Source organism: Gekko japonicus, unplaced genomic scaffold (genome assembly GCF_001447785.1).
Source record: "Gekko japonicus isolate JY-2015 unplaced genomic scaffold, Gekko_japonicus_V1.1 scaffold773, whole genome shotgun sequence".
In the NCBI taxonomy this organism is placed as follows: Eukaryota; Metazoa; Chordata; class Lepidosauria; order Squamata; family Gekkonidae; genus Gekko; species Gekko japonicus.
In genome coordinates, this window is record NW_015161427.1 from 310,726 (window position 1) to 323,219 (window position 12,494).

At 58.6% G+C, this 12,494-nt stretch overlaps 1 protein-coding gene across 1 annotated transcript; it reads left to right on the plus strand.

The window, feature by feature from the left end:
- UNC45A (unc-45 myosin chaperone A) lies at positions 1–10,547 on the plus strand. The gene is made up of 19 exons (XM_015428936.1): positions 1–258; positions 1,645–1,681; positions 1,972–2,147; positions 2,228–2,320; positions 3,084–3,251; positions 4,142–4,310; positions 5,157–5,327; positions 5,410–5,581; positions 6,054–6,354; positions 6,444–6,538; positions 6,684–6,825; positions 7,054–7,194; positions 7,372–7,499; positions 8,061–8,127; positions 8,222–8,335; positions 8,489–8,604; positions 8,693–8,810; positions 8,926–9,081; positions 9,236–10,547. The coding sequence occupies exons 1-19, from the start codon at positions 19–21 to the stop codon at positions 9,500–9,502; spliced, it is 2,871 nt and encodes a 956-aa protein (XP_015284422.1). The 5' UTR covers positions 1–18; the 3' UTR covers positions 9,503–10,547.
- Positions 10,548–12,494: the final 1,947 nt, after the last annotated feature.

Consider the following 12,494-nt stretch of genomic DNA (forward strand, 5'->3'; position numbering starts at 1 on the left):
GGGACTTCCGGGAGCGGCATGGCGGCCAGCGAGGAGAACGGGAGCGGCGTCGCCGCCGTCGAGGAGAAGGAAGAGGAGGAGACAGAGGCGGCGGCCTCTTCCTCGCCGTCGGCGCTGCGGCGGGCGGGCAACGAGGACTTCCAGGCGGGCCGCTACGAGGCGGCGCTGGAGGCCTACGCGCGCGCCCTCAGCCTCGACCCGCCGCGGGCCGAGAGGGCCGCCCTGCACCGCAACCGCGCCGCCTGCCACCTCAAGCGCGTGAGTCCCCCGGGGGGGCGGGCGGGGGGGAACAAGGGACCCGGTGGATGTGCCGGTGCTGCCACGGTGCGTCCCGTTGAGAGTTTGAGGGTCTTTGGCGTTTTCCGCCCAAGCAGGGAGGGACTTGGAATGGAAGCCCTCAGAGCTTCACACGGAGAGCAGGGCCGGCTCACCCACTAGGCGAACTAGGCATTCGCCTAGAGCGCCGGGCCCTGGATGGGGTGCCAAGCTGTGCTTCCCCCCCCCCTTTGGGGGCGGGGGGGGGGGGGGGAAGAGGTGGTGGTGGCGGCAGCAAAAGGGTGGCTGGCTCCAGAGGTCTCCAGGCCCCACTGGGAGGTTGACATCTGCACCACAAGGCAGCCTCTCCTAGGGCGCAGAAACACCTCTAGCCAGCCCTGTCGGAGAGGCACGCCTGTCGGGCGGGAGTGTAGGGGCCGGCCACAAGGACACCTCTGGCAAGCGTTGCACGCCCATCACCGGCCCGTAGCATCCGCCCCGAAGATTCGGAGTTAAAAAGTACCCGGGAAAGCCCGCGAGCAAACGGTTTGCCACTGGCCATCGACGGAATCCCTATGTGTGATCGCTCAAGCGCGCGCCTCTCGCCATGTTAACGTGCCGGAAACACGCACCGACAAACAAGACCCCGCTTTGCCGCGGCGGCGGTTAAATTGTGCTGGCGCAAAAGGCCACGCCTCTCCCCCCCCCGCGTTATCTGGCCCATGTGACCGGGGGCCTCTGATTGCCAAAGGTTCTTTTAGATAGACTCAGAAGATAGTGGGATGGAATGGATGCTTTGGAATGACAAGCTCCTCAGCTGAAGGACGCTGGAGAAGTGCGGTCAGTGCTCTCAAAACAAATGACTTCCTGGGTGGAAGAGAGCGCCTGGCCCCACAGAGTCCGCCCAGAGCTAAGTTTCCTGTGCCTTCTCAGAAAACTCCCTCGCTCCAGGCTGAGGCAAATAAGCCAGGAGTGATGCCAAAAGAAGACCTCGTTGTCCCTGAAAAGCCCCTCGTGTCTTCCATGACCAGATAAGAGGAAACGTGAAGGCTTGTGGTTCTGATCCAGAGAGGAGCTTGCCCACAGAGAGGTGCCAGCTCAATTGATGCTTTGATGACGAGACCTGTTGGATGCCAATGATTAAAGATTTCTTAATGTATAAACCGTAATGAGGTCATTTGGGGGTAGAAGACCTATGGCCCTTCCTGGTTGGGGCAGAATACAGCTTGGCCGGTACTGGGTGCCAAGGTGTCCAGTCCTGGATTTTTGCAATAAACAGATATTTATGCTCTCCCTGGACCCAAACTGTGTGTTCCTTATTTGGTCACATGGGGCACAGATTTGTGCATCAGCCCCTTCCTCCTCACTGAGGCTTCTCTCTCTCTCCAGGGGGACTACGCGCAGGCCGAGCAGGATGCCTCCAAAGGTAAGGGAGAGGAGGGCCAGCGGGATATAGTGGCTGGAGGGTTTGGACCAGGATCACGGAAGCCTGGGTTCAGATCCCATCTTGCCCCTGCCAATGACCTTGGTCCTAGCCCACCTGGCAGGGATGCTGTGAGGACAAAGGAGAGGAGAACGATGCACTGGGGGGAAGGGCGGGCTCTATAGGTGAGTTACGTAAATTAGTAGAATAAGGAGACGGGGGGGGTTGTCACTGGCCGCCTCCATCACCCCCTTCCCCGCTGACTCATCTCTCGCTCTCTCTGTGGTGGGCAGCCATTGATGTTGACCCGGGGGACGTGAAGGGGCTCTTCCGTCGCAGCCAAGCCCTGCAGCAACTGGGCCGCCTGGACCAGGCCCTCTCGGACCTCCAGCGCTGCGTCAGCTTGGAGCCCAAGAACCGGGCCTTGCAGGAGGCGCTGCGTAACCTCGGCAGCTGCATGCACGAGAAGGTAGGTAGAGAGGTGGGGTGGGGGCAGGTGGGCACACCCTCACCTCACCACTTACCTGCCCCGGCCTTCCTTCCTTCCAGGTGAAATCGGCAGCCTCAACCGACTCGAAAGTGGAGCAGATGTTCAGGGTCTTGCTGGACCCTGAGGAAAAGGATCAAGACAAGAAGCAGAAGGTATGGGTCCAGCCTCTGAGGGCTGGGGAGCAAGAAGCAGGGGCTTGGCCTGTGGCCATGGGGTGGGCCCTTTGAGTCAGCTCTCTTGAGAGGCACATGGGGCACATGGACATTCAGGGCAGGGTTGTCTGGCAAATGGCGGCCAGGAGACCTGGTGGGAGATCACTGGTTCCAGGAGTAGCAATAGGAGGAAAGTTCGCTAAAATACTCTCCCTTTCCTAAGTTTTATATTGTGCATTACTAGTTGTGGTTTTGGCATTGCTAGGTACGCCTGATGCATAGTCTAGCTGTGATGCTCTGCTTTGGTTTCATGTTCCAGCCAGGGTGGTGGTGGTGGGGAGTACGAGCAGTGCAGATCTTTTTGTTTGGTGTACTGGTTAAGTGCGCGGACTCTAATCTGGGAGTCCTTACACCTGGCTGGATGACCTTGGGCAAGCCGTAGTTCTGTCAGAGCTGTTCTTGAAAAAAGAGCAGTTTCCGTCAGAGCTCTCTCAGCCCCACCGGCCTCACAGGGTGCCGGTCTGTTGGGGGGGGGGAGGAGTTTGTAAGCCGCTCTGAGGCTCCTTTGGGTAGTGAAGGGTGGGGTATAAATCCAATCCCTTCTTCTCTTCTCTCTTCAACATCTGGGAACATCTGCAGCAGCACCTCTTGTGTGAGAGTTGCGTTGGCAGGAGATTCTTCTATAAGACCGAGGGGGGGTTGTTGTTGTTTGCCAGACTGAATTATTCTCTCTCTCTCCCCCCCCCCACCTCCCCGTGGCCAGGCCGCCCAGAACCTGATAGTGTTAGCCCGAGAGGAGCCTGGAGCGGAGAAGATTTTCCAGAACGATGGGGTCCATCTGCTTCTGCAACTGCTGGACACGGATGGGCTGGATATGGTCCTGGCAGCTCTGCGTACCCTGACTGGTCTCTGCCGGGGTCATCGTTCCCGGGTATGTGTGGGTCTCCTGAGAGCTGCTGCTGCTGCTTTCCGGGGTCATGAGGGGAGGCTGTATCCAGGGGGTGGCTGCCTGGAGAGCAGACGCCCGGCTGCCCTGTGGGGGAGTGCCGGCAGAGGCAGCTCCTGCTCATTCCCTTTGTGATGTTTTGTTGGCTGAGCCCGTGGGAGATGCTGTGGATTCAAACTCTTTGTTAGGACTGGTTTGCAAGGCGGGAAACACAAGGTATGGTTGCAACCCCAGATTCCATGCACTCGACATCAGCGTTACTACAGTGGTCCTGAAAGATACACAACCACTATGTAGCCAGGCACAGACTTCACTCCAAAGACGTTTCCTGTGTGAACAATGTCTTTGAGGCGTCTTCGGAAGATTACCAAGCGAGCCTCCTTATTCCACTATGCGCACACACTCCCCCCCCCCCCCCCCCCGGAGCCTCACCAAGTGAGAAGAGACTTGTCTGGCTCCTGCTTCTTCTAATGCAGCTAGATAGACTGCAGCAGGTAAATTACAGGGAAGGGATAACAAGACAAAAGCAGGTAAATCATCAGGTGACAGCCATTTGCCTGTTACTGAAGGCCTGAGTCTGACAGCCGGGCTCTTTCTCAGGTCTTCAAAGTCTGTCTGCTTGTGGTGGCACTTCTGTCTTGGAAACCAGCTTGGGCATCGTCCCAGCGGCTGAAATTGTCCTCCTGGTGGGGTAGCACACGGGTTTGGCACACAGAGCAGAAGAGCCGTATCCTGTTGCCTGCACTCGTTCTCTTGGGTGTGGCTTCTTCCCCGAGGGATTGTCAGCAGTGGTCTGCACAGAGAGAGGAGGAGGAGCGGAGGTTGGCGTGGGTCCTCCTTCCCAGCCTCTCAGAGCTTGGGGGCCTGTTTTGCAGACGGTGGCAGTCCTGACAGCCCTGGGGCCTCGGCGTTTCTTTGCCATGCTGGAGCTGGAGGATGAGCAGGTCTCCCTGGTCGCCTGTAGCCTGCTGCAGGTCATGTTCGATTCCCTGAAGGAGGGATTGCAGCGGGAGGTGCGTGGCAAGGAAGAAGCCTTGGTGTCTGGTGAGTGTTTTCTTGCACACCCCAGTAGGGGTGCCAGTCTTGGTCGCTGTTGAGAGCGGCGGACTCACGTCGACGGGAGAGCCGGGTTTGGTTCCCCACTCCTCCTCCTCCTCCTCCACACGGAGCCTCCTGGGTGACCTTGGGCCAGTCCCGCAACTGCTGGGTAGAGAGGAAGGGAGGGGCCATTGTAAGCGGCTTTGGCATTTCTTACGGTAGAGCCGACTCTGGCTGGGAGGGGGCGGGGGTATAAATCTGATAATAAATAAAACAAGAAAGCAGGATCTAAAAACCAAATTTTCTTCTTCTTGCCATTAACTTGTTAACCTTCTAATTGACTTATCAGCATCGCTATTACTAGCACCTCTTAATGCTGAAATTGTTTATATGGCTTCAAGGCTATTAAAATTATTTACTGTTGTCTTTTGCTTGTTCTGTTAGCTGCCCTGAGCCGGTCTTGGCTGGGTGTTTGATAGTAAATAAAAAGGGGGGACTTACTTGTTCAGGGATGGTGTGGTGGGGGGTCCTCCTGTTCCCTGAGGCGTGTGGGTTCTCTTACGGTCTGAAGGAATGGGGGCTGTGTGGGCTGCTTCCTAGTCTTTGAAGGTCACCCCAGTCTGGGCACGTTTATGAGGACCAGTTCCTTGACCTTCGTGTTCTTAAATTGGGGGGGGGGGGGGCTGCCTAAATTGCCTTTTTGGCACAGGAATACAGCCTGGCCCGACTACGGTCCGCTCCGTGCTTCTCGCTTCCTCTGCGCCAGCCGCCCTGCCCAGCTGGCATTCCGGTGGCAGCCTGAGGTAGGGAGGACTGAGCCGCTGATGCCCCCCGCAATTGCTCTCCCTTCAGAAACATCCAAGGAGCTGAAATTGCTGCTCAAGCAGCTGCTGGAAGCCCTGACCCGGGAGAGCATCTCTTCCTACGGCCGCGACAGCATCCTCAACTTGCTGATCACGGTGGTGCCTCGGAAGTCGCCGCAGGAACCCAACAACAGCCTGGCCCTTTGGGTCATTGACCAGGGTGAGCACGGGGGTGCCGTGTTGTCCCTCCCGCCCTTGGGGTCTTGACTCACCTCACCGAGCCCCCCTCCTCCTCCTGGCAGGTCTGAAGGAGATCCTGGCGGTGGGAGGCACGGTGGCCCAGGCGCCCGGCGGCCTGCGAGTGACGGAGAACAGCCACATGAGTGCGGCCGTCCTGCTCAGCAAGCTTTACGGGGACTTGAAGTGCGACGTGGAGCGGGAGAACTTCCACCTGCTCTGTGAAAACTGCATCAGGTAGGGGGCTCTGGGGCCCACAGTGCCGCCTCTGTGGGTTGGGAGGGACGGGGCAGAGACCGTGAACGGGGCGGGGGGGGGGTCTTTCCCCCTTCTACTCTGGGTGTTTTGGACCACGTATTTTCTTTCTTTTAGTTTGCCCTCAGTTAGACACATCGGTTGGCTACCATTCAGCTGTTTGATAATTTTTTTCTCAAATCAGACTTTCAGACATTCCGTGATGCCAGTTTAGTGAATAGTTTGGGGGGGGGGGAGACTTGGGGAAAGGAGACTGTGAGCCGCTCTGAGACTCCCTTGGGTAGTGAAGGGCCATGGGGTATATGAATCCAAACTCTTCTTCTTCCTTTTCTTTGTTTTGCATAATGGTGGTTTGCTTCGGAACCCTGAATTTGTTATCCTGAAGAGTTGGGTTCCTTGCTGTGTCCTCGACTGAGAGGCTCTCTTGATAGGCCAGAGGTGTTTTCCCTTCCAGGGGCTGGTTCCAGGGCGAGGGGATGCCTGGGAAGCTGCAGGCCATCCGGGCCGTGTCGTGCCTCTTGCAGGGCCCCTTCGAGGCGGGGAACCGGGTGCTGGAGCTGAACGGCATCATGGAGAGCATCCTGTCCCTGTGCGCCTCCTCGCAGGGGGCTGACCAGCTGGTGGCCGTGGAAGCCCTGATCCACGCGGCGGACAAGGCGAAGCACGCCTCCTTCATCACTGCCAACGGCGCCACACTCCTGAAGGAGATCTACAAGCACAGCGAGCAGGACAGCATTCGCATCCGGGCTCTGGTGGTGAGTTGAGGGGGCCGGAAGGCGGGGCTGCGGGGGCTCCTCCCCCCTCCCCCCCCCACTCCTGCTGCAGCTGCCTCTTCCCTTTGCAGGGCCTCTGCAAACTGGGCTCAGCCGGCGGCACGGATTTCAGCATGAAGCAGTTTGCAGAAGGCTCGACTCTGAAGCTGGCGAAGCAGTGTCGCAAGTGAGTGCCGCCCGCAGAGGGCCGCTGTGGCACATTCAGTGGGGAAGGACCGGTGCTCTCCGCAGCAGCACCGGGGGGGGGCAGGGGGAGGGGGGCGGCATCTCGTCCTCTGTGCTCATCACGCCACGCTCCCTCCTCCCCCCAGGTGGCTGTGCAACAAGGGCATGGACGCGGGCACGCGGTACTGGGCGGCGGAGGGCCTGGCGTATCTCACCTTGGACGCAGACGTGAAGGAAGAGCTCGCGGAGGACCAGGCAGCCCTGCAAGCCCTCTTCCAGCTGGCACGGGTGCGGCTGCCGTGGGAGTGGGCCGGGGCTGTGGAGGGCTGCTTTGGCCTGGGCGGGGGAGGGGGGGCACATGGGGAGGCTCCCCGTACCCACTGTCCATCCCAGTCTGTCTGCAGAAGCGGCTGATGGGGGACGGGACGGGTGTTCTTCCAAGGTGGCCTGCCCAGAAACGGCGTTGGCTGAATTGTGCCTTCTTCTTCCTCCTCCTCCTCCCGCTGCTGCTCCCAGTCAGAGAACAGGACCGTGATGTTCGCGGTGGCATCTGCCATGGTGAACTGCACCAGCAGCTACGACCAGGAGGAGCTGGATCCCCAGATGGTGGAGCTGGCCAAGTACGCCAAGCAGCACATCCCCGAGAAGCACCCCAAGGTGACGAGAGCAGGGGCCCAGAGAGCAAGCGTGGTGGTGGTGGGGGCTTCGGGGCAGGGGCTCCCCCCCCGGCACACACGCAGAGCCTGGGTGGTGGGTGGGGCGGGGGAGGGCGGGTGGGCTCCCCTCGCTCGTGTGTCTCCTGCGGGCCCTGATTCCTTGTCTCTGGCTGCCCAGGACAAGCCGGAGTTTGTGCGCCGGCGTGTGCGGAAGCTGCTGGCTGCAGGGGTGGTGTCGGCTCTCAGTTGCATGGTGAAGAATGAGAGCCCTGCCCTCAGCGCCTCCTGCCGGGAGCTGATTTCCAGGTGAGGTGGAGGGCTTCCGCGCCCCTCTGCTGCCTTTCGAGACTCTGCCAGTGGCACGTGGCCGGCTGGAGGGTCACGCTGGAGCTCTCATCCCTTTCCCGGGAGCAACGCAGCAGTGGGCCCGGCCCACCCCACCCCAGGGAAGCTCTTGCAGCCCCTCTGCCCAGAACTGAGTGGACTAACCTTCAGAGCCGGTGCCTCGCGTGCCACCTCTCCCGCCATATAGCTGTTGTTTATCCTCACAAAGAGGTGCCACGAAAGGGTCTCCGATGGCTCTCCAAGTGCAGGAGACCCAGCAGAGAAAGGGCAGGATACAGGCATTTGCGTTGGGGGCCCCCTCTGACATCGACACCCCCCCCCCCAGCAGCTTCTCGGGCCGTGGTGCCGGCTCTCCTGGCAGCTCGGAATCTCTCAGAGCTTTCAGAGCCGCAGGCCAGGCCCGCTGCCTTGGGGGCCCCCCCCCCAGCTTTTACTTGTGCAGACAGAAGGGGTACATGTCCAGCCGCTCCCACCGGTTCCATCCCGAGGCCGTTGTCTCAGGGTGTCCCTTCTGTGTCTCAGGGTGTTCCTGGCTCTCGTGGAGGACCCAGAGGACAGAGGTGTTGTGGTGGCCCACGGAGGGGGCAAGGTAAGCACCGCCCGGTCCCCGTAGTGGCGCCCTTCCGTGCCTGGGCTCTGCGCCCCGGCTGCTGCAGCGGTGCCTCTCGCTCCTCCCTTCCCAGGCTCTCCTCCCGTTGGCGCTGGACGGCACGGACGTGGGGCAGACCCGGGCAGCACAGGCCCTCGCCAGGATCACCATCACCACCGCCCCGGAGATGGCCTTCCCCGGCGAGAGGGTCAGTGTGGGCTGCGGGCGGTCTTTGGGGCCCACGCTGGCTCCACCTGCCTCCTCGGGGTGGGGTGGGGCAGGGGGGTGGGCTCCCTTGCTGGGCCACTCAGCCCTTCCTTCACCCTGCCTGAGGGCCCCCCCGCTCTCTCGCTTCCCGCAGGTCTACGAAGTGGTCCGGCCCCTGGTGAGCCTCCTGCACGTGAAGCGCACCGGCCTGGAGAACTTTGAGGGGCTGATGGCCCTCACCAACCTGGCCGGGACCAGCGAGCGGCTCAGGTGAGGCGGCCGGGAGGAGCGCGGGGGCCCTGGTGGCCAGGGACTGGGGAGGTGGCGCGGCACCCACCTGACCCTCTCCTTCCCGCAGGCAGAAGATCGTGAAGGAGAAGGCGGTGCCGATGGTCGAGGGCTACATGTTTGAGGAGCACGAGATGATCCGCCTGGCCGCCACCGAGTGCATGTGCAACCTGGCCCTCAGCCCGGAGGTGTGGGCGGGGGCCGGCTGGCGGGGGGGGGGAGCAAGGGGGGTGGTTGCACGTGGGGGATGGGGAGACTCTGGGCTCCTGGCTGGGCCCCGAGTCAGCGCTTACTCCCGGGCAGGTGGCGGAGCTGTTCCTAGCCGAGGGGAGCGACCGACTGAAGCTGGTGGTGCTGTACAGCGGGGAGGAGGACGAGCGGCTCCAGAGGGCGGCGGCGGGGACCCTGGCTGTGCTCACCTCCTTGGTGCCCCAGATCTGCCCCCGCATCCCCCAGGCGGTGAGTGTGGGGCGGGGCTTCCGCACACGGGGCCTGTGTGTGTGTGCGTGGGGGGGGGTTGCTGGGAGCGCCCGTGCCTGGTGCTGGGGGGGAGGGTGTGGGGCAGGGCCCGGCTGTGCGTTTCCCAGCTGCCGCCCCTCTTCCCGCTCCCCAGACGGTCCACTGGCTGGAGATCCTGCAGGCCCTGCTGCTGAGCCCCAGCCTGGAGCTGCAGCACCGCGGGGTGGTGGTGGTGAGGAACATGGTCCTGGCGGAGAAGGAGCTGGCGGAGAAGCTCATGGAGAGCGAGACGCTGGAGATCCTGTCCGTCCTCACCGGGCTGGAGAAGGAGAAGCCCCAAGTGGCCCAGGCGGCCACGGAGTGCCTGGCCCGGGCCGTCACCTACGGCCTGATCAAGCCCAGTCCTGTGGGCGGGGAGTGAGAGGCAGTCCCCCCCCCCCCGCAGGACACACACACGCGCACACACACGTCCTTCCCCGAGCACGCACTGCTTCTGCCTCGGCCCGTGTGCTGCTCTCGCTGCTGCCAGGGAGAGGGACCGAGGCCCGATCCCGCGTGGGTTGTGGGACAGCGGGCTCTGCTCCAAAGGTTCCCTGCGCCACAGCAGTTGGAGCCCGCCCCGGAGCAGCTGGTGTGGGTGAGCGTGGCTGGTGATGGGGAGCTGCCCGGAGCGCCCAGGGTCAGGGTCAGGGCTCCTCTCCGGGGGCCGCTTGCTGCTTCCTCCCTTCCCATTCTCTCACCTTGGGGTGGAGCTCTCCTTTTGGGACCAGCCTTCTCTGAGGCAAATAGGACCGCAGGTAGCAAGTACAGGTCGGAATCGCCACCTGACTGACACATGAGCCGTGGAAAACAGGGCCTCTTCAGCCAGCAGATTTTCACCATTACTCTGGTCGACTCTGTAAACACTACCACTTAAAAGTACAGGAGGGAATTGAAATTTGTGTCTGTGTGTCTTTGTCTCTGACTGTTCCCCACATCTCTGCTAAAGGGAATGTCTGCCCTCCTTTCGGGTGGACTAGGAGGGATCCTGGACCACTTCCCCTTCAAGACCAGGTCCTCCCTCTGGGCCTGTTGACCCCAGCAGTCGCACGGGATTCAAGTGTTACTCTTGGTCTCTCTCTTTCTACCCTGCCATGTTCCCAGCAAGGAGAGAAAGCTGCCTGTTGCCATGTAGCCGTGAACGCACAACAGGCCGATAATCAGGGATTGGGGCCTTGCTGGTTGTTTGTGGTCTCTGGGTGCTTTGGGGGACTTTTACCAGTGGAGTGGATGAGCCCTCACTACGGTCTACCCCTTGAAAGTCTTGACTGGTGACCATGGTGGTTTGTTTGAGCATCATTCTTCAGGAGGGCATCTTTGGGAAGTCAGCAGGTATCTCTTGGAGCAAGGAGTTCCATGAACTCTGATCAGCTTGTGCCTTTTTATTTTGATATTATTCAGAGGAGGAAAAAAATATAAGTCTTTTTTATCACCTTTAGAATGTCTTGCTTGTTTGTTTAAAGGGTTTATATCTCACATTGTATTTTAAGCACAGCTGCAGGTGCTTACAGTCAGAGAATGAAAGTACACAACATCAAGCACAACATAGCAAAGAAAACCCAGTAGTGTCAAACGAATGCAGCAGCAGTTGAGGCAGTTAAGGTAAAGCACTTTTTAAACCATCAGGGGTAAGAGTCATGAATAGCAGACCCAGCACGCCTGTCCCCGGATCTCTGGGCTGTCTCCGGAAGGCACAGGGCTAGTGCTTAACTGCCTCTGGGCCTGGGGAGTTTGCTTTTATCTATTTACAACGGATGGCAGATTACAAAATCAAACAGTAATGCAGTAGACGCTATAAGGCATACAGCAGACAGTGCAATGAAACGCAGTGTCAAAGTGACACATGCCTCCAGAAAGAAGCTGGGTGATGGAATTCAGAAAACGGTGCCAACAGGGTAAAGTCACCTCTGCGAGACGCACTGCCGAGACCGACAACCCCCTTCCTTTTTTAAAAAAATACTTGTTTTTATTAATTTTTAACAGCGTAAACACAACAAAATTAGACAGAAAGAGCAATTACCGGCTCAGTTAAACAGTTTTTCTTACGTAACTCCCACAGTATCACAGTAAAGTCAAACATTTGTATAGACTGAGTACCAAACAGTTAAAAGAACAACAGCTTCTATAGCGGGGTTTTTTGGAACTGCTTCACTATTTTCTAAATAGCTAATAATAGGAAAGGGTGAAAAAACAAGTACTCTCGGGTCTCCGCAGCCATGGCATCTAGACGGCCAGAAGTCCTTCACGGAAGATCAATGCACTTCCATCTGGTCATCACCCGGTAACACTTCCAATATCTTTAGCATCAGGGTTACTTCTTTCAAAATACTAAATAGGTGGTACATGACCCCGGCAGTCCTACACAAGATAACTCCTAAGATTTCAAACAAATGTTGGAAAAACTGTGGTGCTCTTGGACTTTGTGCACTGCTGGTGGTCCTGTCCACTAATAGAAGGCTACTGGACACAGCCAATACAACAAATTGCACTAATAGTTGATATTGTCTTACCCTGCACTTTAGAATCTAGCTTTCTGGAGACATGGCGTACAACTGGGAGTAGAAAAAGCTTGGAAACGTTCGTATCGACCTTACTGATGTTGGCAAAATTAACAATTGCACAAAAACTGAAGCAAAAAAATGTTCCGACAATAACATGCTGGCAGAACAAAATCTGGGAATGCTTTATTTATGGGCGCACCTCTTCTAACTCCTCAGCCCTGCAATCAGACCACCCCCTCCTGACCAGTTCTGTGGTACCAGAGCTCTTCCCCCTTTACATCTGCTGTGTCCGAAGAAGGGAGCAGTGAGTCATGAAAGCTCACACCACCCTGCCCCAAAGTTGGTTGGTCTTTTAAGTTGCTCCTGGCTTCCTAGCTCTGTGCTACTGCTACCGAGGGACTCACAGGGCGACCCACCTTGATCTGTCCCCTTTATAGGCATGCCCGCTGGAACAACTTCACTTTACACATTCCTAGAAGTGGCCAGAGCGTCCCACAAGGTGGAGAAAAGGGAGGCTATAAATATTTTAATGGGTAACAAGACTGCTCCCTTCCTGGTGGACAACAGAAGCTCCTGGTTGTGGAGGGGCTTGCTGGAGTGGAGGGGCTCCTGGGCAGGCGGGCCCCAGCCGTGAAGGGCTCTCTCTCTCTGTTGGGGGCTGGCCCTTTGCCCTGGGGAGGCCTAGGCAGAAAGTGGGAGCCAGGTCTTCACTGCACACCGCTGCATATAGTTATTACTTAGCTCCCCGCCTCTCTCTGCACAAATTCAAAACACACTCGAATTATGAAAAATATATAGAAGCACAGGATGAAAAAGCATCATCATCATCCAACTAAAATACACAGACTAAAAACAAAACGGGGGTGGGGTGGG